Source organism: Tachypleus tridentatus, chromosome 13 (assembly GCF_004210375.1).
Source record: "Tachypleus tridentatus isolate NWPU-2018 chromosome 13, ASM421037v1, whole genome shotgun sequence".
Classification (NCBI taxonomy): domain Eukaryota; kingdom Metazoa; phylum Arthropoda; class Merostomata; order Xiphosura; family Limulidae; genus Tachypleus; species Tachypleus tridentatus.
The window spans coordinates 236,000,196-236,017,864 of record NC_134837.1 but is presented as its reverse complement, the minus strand read 5'-3'; the positions used below and the strand labels follow the sequence as shown (position 1 = coordinate 236,017,864).

Here is a 17,669-nt window from a genome sequence, read left to right as displayed (position 1 = left end):
CTATGTATTTTACTCAAAACGTTTTCTGTATCAATTAAATGATTTTTACTGCCTTATTTTCGACGCGTTTTTTCATTCTCCTTTTTAGGTATTTTGTAGTTTATTTCAAAACCTGCATAATCACATACAAATCATAATTGTAACGGAAGTAGGTGTTATTATTCAAACAGGAAAAAGGCTTTCTGCTCACTCCCATTACAAATAGTGTTCATTAAAGTACCAAAATACCTTATAATAATCTAAAGTGTTTTCTTCAACTTCTTTATGTTATGTGTCATTTGCTGCAGATCTGGAGTAAAAGTTCTCGAATAAATTTAAAGCAAATGATTCATAACATAAAGAAGTTGAAGAAGATAAGTTAGATCATTATAAGGTAGTTTATAATTTAGATAACATTATTAGAGAACTAAGTAAGAAAGAACAATTGGATTTAATCCATTATCCAGAAAAAGTTGTTTTCTTCTTGGTAGCAGCTTTGGGCTGGGTCTATAGCTATCATTTCCGGTGTGCGAAACTGAAGATTCATGGTTCGCAACCTTTTGCCACAAAATCCTTGCGTGAGCTCGTTATAAAAGTAATGGTCAAATCCTACTATTCGTTCAAATAAATGTGACCTAAGAATTATCAATAGTTTCTGTTCACTAACTACCTCTCTTCTGACCTGTCGGTTCAAAGAATAAAGGATAATTGTTCGCAGATAGTCTTCGTGTAGCAAGAAATTCTAAACCAAACAAACCGCTTTGAGCTCGGTAGCTGTCTGATAAGTTTTACAATAATCCTGTCATTCATTGAACACTGGCTATCTTGTGTCCACCATTTATTTGTTTTATTTTAATTAGTACTTAATTTTTTATATTTTAATTTCGTGCCTTATTAGATATTGAACGACAGCAGAGTTTTAAGCACAGAATACAAGACACATTCATTTACATATTTAACCTTTTACTCTGGACAGTATTATTATGAATGACAAAAACTGTCCGACTTTTTAAATGCCATTGTTCGTTATTCTTTTGTTTTGGCTTCATCATTATTTAATGCATTTTATTAGTTATTGATATTTATTTTTGATTTGTATTTTACTTTGTGTTGGATGCTAATATTCATGTTTACAATTGTTTGTCACTTTCTGTCATTTAATTAGTCTTAGAGTGTACGGTTTCGACGTATTATTTCATTGTACAGTAAACAAAATGCGAGGGAGAAAAAAGTTCGTTGCGGCTAGTTGAAAGGATTCTAAACCTTGAATCTCTTAACGTTAGGACAACAAGAATGAAACAGTGAATTATGGTTTAGCATACGTTAAACGTAGAAATGATATACATTAGTTAGCAAATAGAATACATAAAATAAGTATTCCAAAGCTAGCATACCACAGTAGCTGAGAGAGAAGCAAAGAGCAAATTTCATAATACTATGATTTTGGTAATATATACAGTAAACTTTTTATAGCATAATATCGTGAGTATACGCCAATAATTTTGATGAACAATGGATTGAGAGACAAAGAGAACAACCCAAACGCAAACAATTACTGTATTCTTACAAAGAATGAGAGTCTTATACGTGTCATTTTATAGCCATAGACGTTTTAGATATTTTACTTTTACTCCTGTAGAACTCCGTGTCTACAGTATTTATTAATAGGTGAATAAATACTAATATATTTTTTAAGGTTGATGAAGATAATATGTGACTTATGAGGTATTAAAAACAGAGACAACTGCATACAGTTCAGGTACAAACGAATTGGTAGAAGCATTTATTATGGTTTTTCTAGATGATATATTATTGCGAATAAAATGCCCCCACAGTGGTACAGGGATGTGTATGTGGACTAGAACCCGGGTTTCGATACACGTGGTGGGCAGAGCACAAACATACCTTTGTACGGTTTTGCGATTAATAACAAACAACAAACGAATAAAATAAAAACATCTCAGTAATTGTTTGTTAACAAACACAAAGCTACAGAATGGGTCTTACGTGTTAGCACTCAAATTTACCACTGACCCATTAGGGAGTAACATATGGTGAACATATACTCGTACATTATAGTTTGTTTGTTTGGTTTTATTAAAATATTAAAAAATAGAATTTATGTGTAGAAAATCAAGAAGAATGAAAAATCATCACGATATTAAATTAAACAATCAAGTATTATTATTATTATTATTATTATTATTATTATTATTATTATTATTATTATTATTATCATTATTATTATTATACTGTCAATAGAAAGGACAAAAACGTTTCACGTTGAGCAAAATATCATTAAAATTAATGAAACTTTTCGGTAACTCTAAGTTATCGTAATACTGTACATAAATTCCATGAACTACAGACATTATTTTTCAAAAATATTTTAGTTACTTTCTTTTCAATAATATAAACGTGTTTTAACAGTAACACCCTAACAGCTTTCAACTAAAGTTTAAAGAAGCGTTGATAGGGTAGGTAGATTGATGGATGGATGAATAGAGAGAAAGACTGAAGGATAGATAGAGAACTATTTTCTTCTGTATGAAATGTTTTGTATTGCATAACATCTTTGGACAAACATTCCTATCTACGACACGTGCAGGACGTACGCACCTTTGTTTACAGCATTATGTGAATACTCAAATACACATGTACACGTATTGTAAAAATTAAGTGATACAGTAATAGATATGAGCTCATAATCACTTTCACGTAACACCAGCACACTGTTCATATGGTTATGAAAGTTACATATTGCATTTCATAAACATGAGGGTTTTTTAGTTGTTATTGTTGTTTTATTTTCTTTTTATAAAGATATTCAAAGAAAAATAATTGTACCAGTCATAATCACGACTTCCAAACTCGTATAAAAGCGTATTTAATACTTTTTGTTGTATATTCTGTTCGTGTTTCTCTTGTAAATATGTTTTGAATTTTATACATGATTAGCTATCATATATATTACACTGTTACGTACAGTATATGTTTAACAGCGCCACACAACACATCCAAACAGCACATAATAGTTTTATATTAGTTGAATCTAAATTGTTTGCTGATAAAATACGTAGTAACATTCTGTTTAAAGTACAATGCCGTTATCAAGCACATGCGTAATAATAGCCAAACGTTAGCGAAGCAGCGCCCCGGCGTATTGAAGATAAAGCACGACACGGAAAGAATGAAAATATAAACATTTGTATGTATGACAACAAGGAACGCAAAGTTAAGCACAAAACTAAAACTTTTTTCTACTATGAGGTTTAAGAGATTTGTCAAAAACGACCTGTTTCCTGGAATTATCATTTTTTCTGTTTTACTTTTTCTGTTCGATTTGAGTCAGTCCAATTTTAGACTCGGTTACAAAACTGTACAGTTTAGTAACGGTAAAAGCAGCCAACCAGTTTTACAATACGACCATGAAATAGTGCCTTCTGTGCATATAAAAGAAAAAGAACTTAACAAATTTAAAGATGTTAAGAAAAGTCAGAGAGATATGTCGAATCCAAAATATGATGATATCACTGACACAGACATTTTAAAAAAGAATAAGCGAGATTTTAACCAGAAGAAAACAGAAATATCTCATAAAAGTAAGTTGACTAATATTGTATTTCTTGTATTAGTGAAACAAATCTATAACTAGTTCTTTCAATGTAGATTTTTGTAACTGTTGTTTAAAAACTTTAAACCTCATTCATCTATACATATATGAGAAAGTGTGGAGTTTAGCCTGATAAATAATAATAAGATTCGTCCTAGGTTTTGTAGTTAGTTTGAAAATCAGTTATCAACATTATAGCAGTTTATTTGGGGACACTTTGCAAAAATTAATTCATTTTATCTTCATAGCAATATAATTCTTCTGATATTTCTGAAAATATTTTTTCAAACATATAGTTTTCAAAGGATCAAAAGAAACAAAGATGTAACTACAAATTGATATTGAATTTGAAAAGTAAATCGACATTTAATTCTGCCTGACAACCATTTTCTTGTTGTTGTTATTATTGTTTTTTATATTTAACCGTCAGTTTTGAAAGTACATCGTTCGCTTTAATCCTGATACTGTGTTGAGTAACATTTCTTACAGTAATTATGATAATTTATGATTAAGGGCAAGACTACACTGTTGTATTCTGAGTTGTGTTCACTGCGGATATCGAAACGTGAAACTGTAACCATTTAAGTACTTATTTTAAATTTAATAAGTACTGCACTTCTAAACAGTTGTCTGTGATTCCAAAACTTTGAATACTTCTTATTTCCCCAACTGAGAGTAATTAAAAAAATTTAATTATTTTCTACTCCAACTTATTCTTACCATATGCGCTACAAAAGGTTGATTGTTTGAATTTAGCTCAAAGTTACTGGAGGGCTATCTGCGCTAGCCGTTCATAATTTAGTAAAACTAGAAGGAAGGTAGCTAGTCATCACCACTCACCGCCAACTCTTGGATCACGCTTATTACCAACGAATAATGTGATTGAATAGAGCATAATATCGCGGTCGCGGGTGAAAGGGCGAGCATGTTTGGTGAGGTGGGGATTCAAACCCGCACCCCATAGATTACAAGTGGAACGCCCTATCCACCTGGCCATAGAAGACCTCGAAAGATTGTTTCCTTCAACCAGACTATAATTTTTTTCTTTTATTTGTCCAACATTTGTTAATTCTTATAAAATTTTCATAAAGAGTAGGTCGCTATTATTGAAAATGTACTTCTAAAAATACTAGTCACACGTTAAATTATAAATTGTGCTTTCCATGGCACAATTTATAATATGAGTTGTAATTTTATCATTTAGCAACAGATATCAGAATGTTGCGAAAAGTATTGAATAAATAAATACATATTGTTTGTAGAAAAACATTATAATGGCAGATCCGTTATTAAGCGGAATTACAAGAATATTGTAACGTGGAGAACTGTGAAACTGCTTTAAGTCCCAATCCTTACGGCCATTTCCAACTGCTACATATATGTCCGATTTTCATGTGATTTCTAGTATTCGAAACAAGCAAGAGATATTTGTACTACAACCTTATTCTTGTTGTTAGTGATTTCTAGTGCAAAGCTACATAATGGACGATCTGCACTCTGTCCACTGTGGGAAATCGAGCCCCGGATTTTAGCATTTTGAGTCCAAATATTTACTGCTGTCTTTCGAGGAACTTACTACTCCTAATGTTAAATTTAACGTAAATAATGAAAAAGTGTTCAAAATAAGTAATAATTTCATTATTTTCTCACGTCTTGTGGTTTCATCCACTCTGTATTTTAGTGTAACTAAACAATGCTTACACACGAAACGTTTTACTAACAATATATTCTTTATTAACTGGTACTGGTACCTGTCCTATGAAACGTTTTAAGTGAAGCTTATTACCCTATTAAATCCCCCCGTAGGAACTCAACGGTAAGCTTGAGGACTTCTAATGATAATATTTTGAGTTTTATACCTTTGTTAAGCACAGGGCTGATAGCTCTTTGTTCACGTTAGAATTTAAGAAAACTAATTCTAAATGTACAAAGACATAAGAAATTATAACTACAATGTCAACTGAAGTAATTCTAGCACATGTAATACAAATTATTAATAGAAGCCACTCATCTTGAGGGAAGTTTATTTAACCCTTTCTCAATCCTTTCTTTGGCCATTTTTAAATCAAGCAGAAAACACAAAAGGAAAGTTGTTATAAATAAGCTTATATAAATCGTTAACCAAAAATCTGTTGAGACTTAAAATGAAATAAACTTTTCCTTTCTCTTAGACAAAAATGTAGTGAACTCAGATATGCTCATGTATAACCGTATACCCAAGACTGGCAGCGAGACCTTGACTTTGTTGATAAATGTATTATCTAAGCTTAATGATTATAAACACCGACAATCAACAATCTTCAACAAGAGACGTCTTAATGAAGATATGCAGGTAATAGCCATTTTACAATTATTCTCAGTTAATTCATATTCATGTGATGTATTTTATTTTCATATGTATATGATTGATTTTGTACATACCTAAATACACAGTTAAGGTTCTTAATCAGTGTGTAGAACTATTTAAAACGTTACTAATCGATAACTCAAATGAGACGAAATAAATTAATATTAATATTTGATATTTTCAGCCTGGGCAGAACCTCATGCGATATATAGGCTAGACAACTAGGTCAGGGACCCCTTATGTTCGATAAAAGCTTCTTTGGTTTAGATCTTCTGAATATAGAAAGGGCAGCCAGTCAGCAATATTTAATACAGACGTCACAACCATAACACCATCACAGTTGGAAGACAAGAATGTGAAAGTTTATTCCCCAAGATATTTTGGAGGTGGGTCTTCCTGTAACAGGGACAATCTGGGAATCAGGGCAAAGTGCAAAGTACGTTCAGTGACATATAACGGTTCAAATTTTCCACCTTATGATCTGCAACCAGAAGTTGCTAGCTACTGTTACTAAGTTATTTCTGGTAGGTAAAATAAACTATTCAAATTCAGCATTCATAATTCCCACTGCTTTCTACCTTTTCAGCTTGCTTGGATTACATTAATTTCACACAGTAAGTTAAGAAAAATCTTTCATTTGATCTTAAAATATTACTTTCGTATCCACCTATCAAAATTTATACCACATACATTCTAGATTTTCTAGTTGAGTTGACTTACATCATTCTCACATAGTATAATGAGATAAAATACATATTTAATTTATTATTTCATTCAAACATTTATATATCAATTCAATACTTTAATGTACTCTTACAAAGTCTAAAACTTTTTGGTAAAAACATTTTTCCAAGAAGGTATATAACTGTGAAATGTATGAGGCAAGTTTTCTTTTTTTAAATAAAACGTTTTTTATCCTTTTACGTTCTCATAGCAGAAAGGTAGAAGTTAAGGCTTACCAAAGTTAATCTGAAATAATAACATTTAAAAGACAGTGCAGATTCCATCGCTATGTTAGTTTTAATGAATAGCTTGTTTTTCATCGGCTGATTTATACAAGCTCAAATAATTAACTTGCATATTGTCACACAAACTCACACATTGGTTAGTAATACGTTTTTCATTTCTTGGTTTAAATGAGCTGAAAAACAAAGTTTACATGCTATTATGCAAGTACACACGTCGATTATCATATTTACATGTCTTACTTGTTTCATTTTTCTAAATAGGTTTATAACCAGTTCTATTCTTTCCAAATCAGATAATTCCATGAGTTAATGGTACAGAAATAACAAGAGCGTGTTTTTCAAAAGTTTATTAATTTAGAATATTCACATAAATTTACACAAAGGATAAGGCTACCTGCGCTAGCCATCACTAATATTAAACTTATAGACATGGGAAAATGCACCTAGCAAACTAGTGGATTACTGTAATTGAATCGTAGGGTTTGACCGTCACTCTTATAACACGCCCACCGCCCCAAAGTACAAATTTTGATTTGTCGGTAAAGTTGTTGGAATCATGCACCCTCAGATTTATATATAGGCAGACTAACCACTAGACCAAGCCAGATGTATTTGTAAATGAATTATGTCACTTTAAATTAATTATGTTACATCGAATTTTAAGACTTTTGTTCGTTTCTCAATTCTTTTTGTTTGTTTGCTCTAAACTTGTGCTTGATGCTTTTAGATTTTAAACATATTACATATTATTTTTTGCTATTCTATTATTGTTCTCTCTTTACTCTTGCATTTTCTTTTTTGCTTCGAATATCATATATTTTTAGCCAATCAGACTTACTTAACTCATTGAGTACTTTTGTATTGACGCTGATTCTTCCCAGGAAAGTACCATATATTCACAAAATGCAAGTTTTATAAAGAAAATTATTTCAAAAACAGGAAAGGAAACACAAATGAAAATAAATATACACCATTTATACTCAAACCATCTAATGTGAATATGTTTTATTTTTAACTTGGTTGCTTCCAGCTGAGAAACTTCTGTCTGTTGATTGAGGTATTTAGCAACATGAACCGAAAAGATCCACAAGGGATCGAAAATAATGGCATACCATAACGTTAAGTCAGACGAATGTCATAGCGTGTCTTAAATTATCTACATTAACGATCATTCTCATTAAAACATATTCAAGGGAAGATAAATCTCCAGACCGTACTATCTTGCAAAAGGTGACTCTACCCCTTGTAATGAATAGGCAAATTTTTGCACAAAGTTATATCCCCTGAAACAGATGATATCTTACAACCAAAACTGCTTTTACCGCATTTAATAACCAATTTACAGTAAACCAAATTCAAACATAAATGTTAACTACCACGTTCACGCTTGTCTAATTTTTCTTTCCAATAAAACCAACACATAGCATGAATATTCAAGCACTCTTCAGCAATGTCTATGGCAATGTGTTTCAAGTCTGTTAATAAAATGTTTAAAATCCTTCTACTCCACAAAATCAAATTAGTTGCAGATAACAATAGGTTAATAACAAAACTGCTAAGAACCTAATAAACAACTGGATAAAATAATGTATATAGTTTCATATCTGTGTCTCAACTTTGTTTTCGGACCCAGCATGGCCAGGTGGTTAAGGCACTCGACTTGTAATCTGAGGGTCATGGGTTCGAATCCCAGTCACATCAAACATGCTCGTCCTTTCAGTCGTGGGGGCGTTATAATGTTACAATCAATCTCATTATTCATTGGTAGAAGAATAGCCCAAGAGTTGGCGGCGAGGGTGATGACTAGCTGCCTAGTTTTACACTGTTAAATTAGGGAAGGCTAGCGCAGATAGCCCTCGTGTAGCTTTGCATGAAATTCAAAAACAAACAAACCTTTTATAATTTAATGAAGTTATTCGTAACATCCCGCTTTCGTACACACTTTACTCTCCTGAAATACGTGACATCGCTTAAAGAAATTACGTTTTTATGCTGTGTGAAAAATTAACTTATCGGTATTAAAATTTAATTCTGAAACCTTCTACTTTAATACATAAAAATGAAACAATTAGTTGCGATAAAAATGGTTTTGAATTTTTACTTCATCTGCAGATCTCAACAACTTAAGGTCGTTATTTCGCTAGTTTGCTACTTTCTAGCAACAAAAAAGCATATTTTGAAATATAAATACAACTCAATTAAGTTACCTTTATATTGTATAATATAACCAGTGAACCTCAGTTAACATACAAAGTTTCGGTAATCTTTCGCAACTGTTTTCCAACTTGTGATTGCGATTAGAAGCTATGGTTGAGGCTCGGCATGGCCTAGTGCGTTAAGGCGTGCGCTTCGTAATCTGAGGGTCGCGGCTTCGCGCCCGAGTCGCGCCAAACGTGCTCGCCCTCCCAGCCGTGGGGGCGTTATAATGTGACGGTCAATCCCACTATTCGTTGGTAAAAGAGTAGCCCAAGAGTTGACGGTGGGTGGTGATGACTAGCTGCCTTCCCTCTAGTCTTACACTGCTAAATTAGGGACGGCTAGCACAGATAGCCCTCGAGTAGCTTTGTGCGAAATTCCCAAACAAACAAACAAAACAAAAAAAGCTATGGTTGAATTGAAAACTCAAGACAAATAATTACTAGAGTTGGTATCCAGCTAAAATATTCATATTTAATCCTGAATAACGTGAATAAATCTTACCTCGAAAAATAGAGAAAAAACAAAATAATGCTTATGTACTAACTCTAATCTGAAGCGTCAGTTTCATTTCAAATCTGTCACACTAATGTTACGTATTACAACTTCAAATACTTGGAAATTTTAATTTACAAGATAATTGAATGTCGATATATATATCAAATGCATGACACTTACTAACAAGATTAAAACATACAATTTTCTTTCTGAATACAAATGTATTTTAATATTAAAACAACAATACAATTTATAATAACATAACGGTTATTACAAATAATGATTTAAACACTAACGTTTTACAAACTTACAAAAAATATAAAGTCTTCTATCTGGTCTAGAACTGAATACTTCATCGACAGTTCACGAGGAGCGTGTTACGTTTGTTGAGTTTGGAAAATGTATTTATTAGAAGCCTACTATTCTGTTAGATATCCTTCGTCTTTTGGGTAATTTTTGTATAAAGAAGAAATATGCTTTAAGACATCTGTGTATGAGAAAACGTTATCAGTATCAAAACTATCCATGTAAACAGAATAACAGATAAATATTAGAAAAATAATAATTGAATAAACTTCGATATATAATTGTTAAATACCAAAACGCCAAATATTATGATAAAACTGTGTAAATAAGAAACGTTGTTTTCATGTGAACGGCAGTTTACGTGATTTTTATCACAAATATTCGCGTATCGGCTTTTCTACTACACTAGTCGTTGGTGTTTAAACAGTAACTTATAATTGTTAATTACCCTCAATTTCAAAGAGTGGGTTGCTCTTCTGTGTAAAAAATTAGAAAGAGGTAAGTTTACTAGGTAAGAGACTTTACAAACTTGGCCTACGCTTCCTGAAGAAAAAATACTGTTTCTTGACTTAGTAAGTAGAATTTGTTACATAAAATTTGGAGAGTGTTTTGTTTTGGTTACTTTTAACTTTCAGGACCTATATCTTTATTCTTTTACAATTCTCATATGAAATTTTGTTTAAAATATTTTGAAAAGTATTTTTACAAAAACATTTATTATGAAATGCAGAGAAAGTTTGTTCACGAAGTGATGATGATCAAACCACCATTTGCTTATGATCGACATGTTTATTTTACTGATTTTTCCAAGTAAGTTGTAGTTTTTAATTTATTTAGTATTGTAAAAATTTAAACAAATAATGTTTATGTTTTTGAAGTCAATTTATTTCAAAAATGGAAACTGAAAATCATGACATCAGGTTTTTGTCACTCTGTTTCAAAATAAAAACTATAAGTTTAAAGATTTATTTGTTAAATTTCGTGCAAAGTTACACACGGGCTATCTGCACTAGCCGTCCCTAATTTAGTAATGCAAGACTAGAGGGAAGACAGCTAGTCTTCACTACCCACTGCCAACTGTTGGGCGACTATTTTACTAATAAATAGTGAGAATGGCTATCACATTATAACGCTCTTACGGCTGAGATAGCGAGCGTGTTTGGTGTGTCGGGGATTCGAACCCGTGATCCAAATATTAATAGTCGACCATCCTAACTATCTAGCCATGCCGAACCTAGTTCAAAATATATCTTAGGTCTTGCTATTAGCGTGATAGTACAAATATACTAATTTTTTAGATCATTTTTTTAAAACTCTAAGTGAAGCACTTTTCTTTCAGATGCTGTCCCGGACTCAGCCAAATTTGCATATGCTTAGGTATATGAAACCTTCTAAACAAAATATAATAATAAAAATGTAACTAATTAATTTGAGATCGACGTTTCTGCGTCAAAACCCAAGTGTCGAAGGGAGATAATTGAAGCACAAACCTTTAAGTAGAACCAGTACAAACAGAAACGTTTAATAATTATAGCATTGAGAATCAAGTGAGCTGATATCGATATTTTAATTAAAACATCATTAATGTGCCAACTAATGGGAAAGAACTACATCCAACTTAAATGTTTCAAATCTTTCTCTTTCTTTTCTTCTCTCTAGTAAATTTTCTGCAGGTTTGTCTGTCTGTCTGGCTGTGTTTACGTATTTTGTAGAAACTGATTAACGCTTGTTTACAAATCTTGTCAAATTGATTTTTAGCATCGTACTTTAGTTGTATGAAATAACTTAATCTTTCCTTTTTTAGTTTTAGTATTACAGATGTTGGTCAAAGTAGGAGTGAAAGATAAGTCTACATCAGCTTAATCAAACAGAATAACCAAACACAATACAAGAAAACTTGGCCCATAAATAAACAGGGCTGTGAGTATCTCAGATTAGCTTAGATTAATTAGAAATTACATCCACAACTTGATCTTCATTGGAAGATTTCACAAAGGAGGTGAAGCCATACGTTCTTTAAAGCTAAACTGAGGTAAAGGAAACAGTGTTAACAATCGAAGTATTGAAAATAGTAGGACTAGAGGAACCTTTGTAAAAATACCAGTATATCAAGGAGTAGTATTAATATAAATTACGGCAAGCCACCTATAAGGCTGCTAATGAACGTGGAGGAACCAGTTTTATCCTACACCAGTTATTGAAAATGTAATAACCCCACACGGTTATTGCATAATTCCAAATCGGCTTTTATCCAATAAGAAATTAGGCACAAATAGGGTGAATTACAAGGCCTTCCGTAAGATAAGGGTGAGAAAATTGGATTAGCTACCAACATTGATGCTTCAGTAGACTTCATATTCAACTCTTATTAGACATGTATAACAGAGACCAGGGAAATGTTTCGACAGACAAGTACGTAAAATCCTACTAGAGTATTTGAGGTCCTGCGAGGCGTCGTCGTTAAATGCCTCGTGCATGGTGATGGTTGCCTTAAGAATGAATTGTGAGGGTGTATCTATCTAAAGTTTATGTGTAAATCAAACAGTTTAATATTCATGCCTTATTTTCTTACGCTACTTCGCGTTTCAGTTGAGTTAATAAAAAAATCTATAGAATGTTTTTAACTTAATTTGTTATAAAACTGTGAAGCACGCACTCAAAAGGATACAAAAAAGAATACACTCAGTATACCTCGAAACGTTATCTTTAATAAATGTGGATTTGATGCACAATAAACACATGGAATTGTTGGTTCTTAGTATTTTTTTAGTTTTTTGTTGTTTTTTTTAGTTCTTAATTTTTCTAAATGTTGGTTACACCTAAGCTGAATCACGTGAAAAAGCCACAAGTTTCCTGTACCCGACAAAGTAAAAGAATAATAATATATTTTCATTCTAAAGTTCGAAAGTCAAATGTGTATAGTGTACACGGTGAGTTTGAATTCATAACATATTTCAGTCATAGGATAAGCTTCCCTGTTTATAAAATGTTTAGCAATGATGATTCACATACACATAAGGAGTTCATTTTTCATTGTTTTATATAAAGGGCACATATAAGACATGAGGTAATGAGAAATGAATACATAACTATTTATTTCAACCCCAAAGGATTTAGATCTCTTCAATGTGTTTCTAGAATTAAGTAGATATACACTTGACAGTCACAATAATGAACCCCAAAGAGGCTCAGCGATAAATATGAAGGCTTATAACGCTAAAAATTAAGTTTCGATACTCATGGTAGACAAAGCACATATAGCCTCCTGTGTAGCTTTGTGCTTTAGAAAAATTCGCAAAAATAAACTAATATGCAAGTATATTCCTGTAAAGTTGTCCTCAAAGCTAAAAATATCACTTAAAAACTCATTTTACGAATGCAAAACTTCATTTTGTAATTCTATAAAAGATGTTACTTTAGAATCCACGCAAAATATATGCTAATGAAAGATGTTTTATCCTGATCTTTCGATTAATCATGAGCGTTTCTTCCCAGTAAAAGATTTACAACGCTAAAATCAGGGGCTCAGTTCCCCTCGGTGGACTCAACAGATAGCCAGATGTGGCTTTGCTATAAGAAAACACACACATACACACACCCAATAGAACTTTGTCTTTATTGGCAAATGATGGAAGAGTTATTATATTCTTATAGTATTTTAAGTATTTCAAAAAGTATACTTAGCAACATGACACAAATCATATGACAGTTCCTTAACAGTTCTTTTAAAAGTTTTATATATGAACAAATATGAAGTGATCATAAAAGTTTATTATTTTTTAAAACTTTCTTCACAAATCCTCTCTGTTGTGATTTCATTTCTTTCCAGATTTGGCCACCAAAACCCTTTGTACATCAACACTATGCGAGACCCTGTGGAGAAGGTTATCTCTCGGTTCTTTTATTGGAGATCACCTGGTTTATCTATCTTCGAAGAACTAAAGTCAGCTGGAAAAGTGCATTCAAACAAAAGTTACTGGCTATCAAAAGTAAGCATAATGTCCTGAGATATAACAGGTGAATACCAAACTTTCTTGTTTTACTAATATCATTTCTATTACTTTATTCTTGAAGTCAGAGAATAATTAAATCTACATAGTGTTATTTGTGAGCTTTCTCAATATATTTAACCATTGAGTGACACCATGGGAGATTATTTCCTTTTAGGTTTTGAGACATCTGTTGTACAGATTTACGACGATAAAATCAGGGGTTCGATTCTCCTCTGTGGACTCAGCAGAGAGCTCAATGTAGCTTTGTTATAAGAAACAAACAAACATCTGTTGTAAGGTGACAGTTATGTTTTCATGAATTCGATTTCAAAATCATAAATTTTATTGTATTGCGTGTCATTCCTTTTGTTTGATACATTAAAATTACACCCAATCTATTTTAATATTTAACAGAATTTTTTTTCAGAAAGACACTACAAACAATCATTATTACACTGGTATATTGTTATATGTAGTAGTCAGTTTATTAAACCAACGCTATATGGGATAAGAAAATAATGTTTGTCATCTTCTTTTGTCATCTTATTGTTAAATTTAAGAAAACAAATACAAGTAGAAGAACGCTTGTTTGAGTGTTATACTTGTTTATTCTGGTATCATCCACTGCGGCCCAGCATGGTCAGGTACTTAAGACGTTCGACTTGTAATCTGAGGATCGTAGGTTCAATTCCCGTCACACCAAACATGCTCGCCCTTTCAGTTATGGAGGCATTATAATATTACGGTCAATTCCACTATTCGTTGGTAAAAGAGTAGCCCAAGAATTGGCGGTGGATGGTGATGACTAGCTGCCTTCCCTCTGTTAAATTAGGGACGGCTAGCAGAGACAGCCCTGTTATAGCTTTGCGCGAAATTTAAAAGCTAACAAACAATTAGCCATTGTTGTTTGAGAACGAAGCGACATTAGGCTATCTTCTGTGTCTGCCGCGGAGAAGAGAACCACAGATTTTAGGATTATAAGGTCATAGACTTTCACTGTCCCACTAGAGGACATCATCCATGATCTTTACTAGAATGTGTTTTAAAATTTCATTATATCTTTACCATAAGGAATATTTGACAATGAAATATTATCAATCACTTTGTTCAAAACCCCAAATATAAACATACTTAAATCCAATATGAATGTATAAATAAATATATATATTTTAATTTCAGCTACGTGAATAATTTAACCATAATACATGATTATCATTGCAATTAGTATTATCACAAACCATAGTTAGATCAAACAGATCTATCATACACTCTTGTAGACATATAAAGAACTACTGTCCCTCTGGTGGCAATTTACCAAAAAATCTCCCCTATCATTGTTTAATCTATCTTCACTCTCTGATGATCCTCACTAGAGCGCCTCGTTTGGTTTGTGTGTTTGTGTTTTTCTTCTAGCAAGACCACATCAGGATATCTGCTGAGTTCACCGAGGGGATCGAACCCCTAATTTTAGCGTTATAAATCCGTAGACTTACAGCTGTACCAGCTGTCTTGTTTGGATACAGATTAGGTCGCTACTTAAAAATATTTTGTTCACTTTAATTTATATCATATTTTAGTCAGGTTGAACTCATGTATAACAGTTTTCATCGAGACCACGTAATACCACAGAAGTCGTGTGTTTTTATATTTTGTGATGTTATTGTCATTAAATAAAGAAACAATAGCTTATTGGTTGTGATCATGAAATATTAAAATTGAAGGATGAATATACGTTAATTAAATCACTGTGGTTATTAAAATATATCATTTTTTTGTTTTCTGTTTAGAAAATAAAACCAGATTACTTAATAGTGACACGTTAAACTATGTAAAGATTTAACTGTCAAAATAGGTAACTCATGTCTCAATAAGAGAAGTAGTTTGAATGAGGGTATAATTAACTTGCTTTCATTGTCTTGAGAACGTTGCAAACAAAGAATATCCTAACAGAATGATACACACAGAAGTTGGATTGACGTCACATTCCTTTTGTGTCCAATTGAAAAGTGACGCTTCGGTTTATGTAAGCGCTCAAGAAGTCAAAACTATATAATCGTGTTATCGGAAACATTTTAGTAATTCTTGGTTTCAGAATTTAAGTATACAATTTTAAGGAAATTTAAATTGTTTTTTTAGTTATTTGAGAATTTACGATATGTTGAAATTAATAATCTTTGAAATCAGATAACAGGAGCACGATTTGTATAGAAACATTACATTGTCAGACTAACAGTCTTGATGTATTATCAAGGGAAAAACATGTAATGAGAAACTTAAATATAGAAAATTAATGAGTTAGTTTCGCATATTGAAATTCGTGAAATAGTTCAATGAAGCATTAATAATTTTAGTAATTTCTATACGTAGATTCAACGTAGACTGATTGTTACATGCATATAGATGTTTTACCTGTAATAAATTATCTGTTTTGTATTGTGTTACATTTAAAGCATTTACATATTTTTCTGTTCTATGTGTTTAGAATTTTGAACAGTGTGTACTTACACATGATCCAGAATGTACATATATAACCGGACAACCTTACGACCTTGCTATACCTTACTTCTGTGGTCATGAAAAAAGTGCATGTGAGTAAACCCAAACAGAGGACAAAAAATATCGAATTCAACTTTTTTTTATATTTCATGCAGTTGAGAAAGCACATTATATAAATTAGATATTGTTTATACATTAATAAACACTTATTACTTTGAGAAAAAATGTTTTACAGTGTCTAACAGTGCAAGTTCTTTAACTTGATACCAATGTACAGTGGAGCGCCGTTAAGCCGCGGTATTTGGGAGGTCAACCTGCTTAACCGCGGCTTAAGTGGTCCGCGGCTTAAACCTTTGTGACTGAAAAGTCGAAGTCGCCAACAGCTCCGCCGAGGAGCCTCATCCGGGCCATTGCGTGATCATTATAATATTAATGTATAGACTATTCAGATACAATTGATAAGTGCCGTTTTAACACAAACGACCAATGCATTGCGATGGTTTGCTTTTCCCTGTAAAATTTTGTCTTCCCGTGTTACATGCGGGCCGCCATGTCAATATTATATGTTCACTATTAATTCAGAAACTGAAGTGATTTCTATTGGGTTTGTGGCCAATATTTATACAATTACATAAAAATATCGGATTATCGAATTAAAAATAATACTTTAATTATTGATCACTTTTTTCACGGATTTACCGCGGATTAACTTTAATGTATGGAGAGGTGTGATTCGGTAACAATGGCGGCCTCCATAAAGCTGACATAGAGAGCGGATAAGGTAGATTAACGGTCGATTTCCATTGTAATATATTTTATTTATTTCCCAAATTAAAGTAAATCCTTTTTAAATATCCCCTAGAAATTATAAAGACAAGGAGAGTGTGATAAACTTTAAAAAGCCAGGTAGTAGATTTAATACATCAAATATTTTGGGACAAGACTTGCTACAGCGGCTTAAGCGATTTCGCGGTTTACTGGTCCGCGGCTTAATGGCGCTCAACTGTATTCAGTAATTTATAACTTTTTTTTTGCATAACGAACTTCCAATACATGGCATTGAGATAAAGATGAAAACCTGTATTGTAATGGTAAGAAAGGTATTTCAACAAATTACATCTTCCACATATAAAAAACAAAATATTACAAGGTAGTGTCCGATGGTCATTATTTTAGACTAGCTGGTACAACTGCAACCTGAGTTTGAGAAGTATTAATTGTTATTCGTGGATTACTTAATGCCTGGTAGCAAGCTTGGAAAAAAAACAACCTAT

The 17,669-nt window shown here is 32.2% G+C and overlaps 1 protein-coding gene across 3 annotated transcripts; it reads left to right on the top strand.

The window, feature by feature from the left end:
• The first annotated feature begins 3,046 nt into the window (after positions 1–3,046).
• Positions 3,047–16,617, top strand: LOC143239279 (uronyl 2-sulfotransferase-like). Of its 3 annotated transcripts, none has more exons than XM_076480195.1 (5): positions 3,053–3,581; positions 5,764–5,924; positions 10,638–10,717; positions 13,737–13,924; positions 16,382–16,517. In XM_076480195.1, exons 1-4 carry the CDS (start codon positions 3,194–3,196, stop codon positions 13,912–13,914), a joined length of 807 nt encoding a protein of 268 aa, XP_076336310.1. In that variant the 5' UTR covers positions 3,053–3,193; the 3' UTR covers positions 13,915–13,924; positions 16,382–16,517. The 3 variants fall into 3 exon arrangements, with proteins under 3 accessions (XP_076336311.1, XP_076336310.1, XP_076336309.1); XM_076480194.1 differs by having other exon boundaries at positions 3,058–3,581; positions 13,737–13,896; positions 16,382–16,617; XM_076480196.1 differs by lacking the exon at positions 10,638–10,717 and having other exon boundaries at positions 3,047–3,581; positions 16,382–16,585.
• The last annotated feature ends 1,052 nt before the right edge of the window (positions 16,618–17,669 follow it).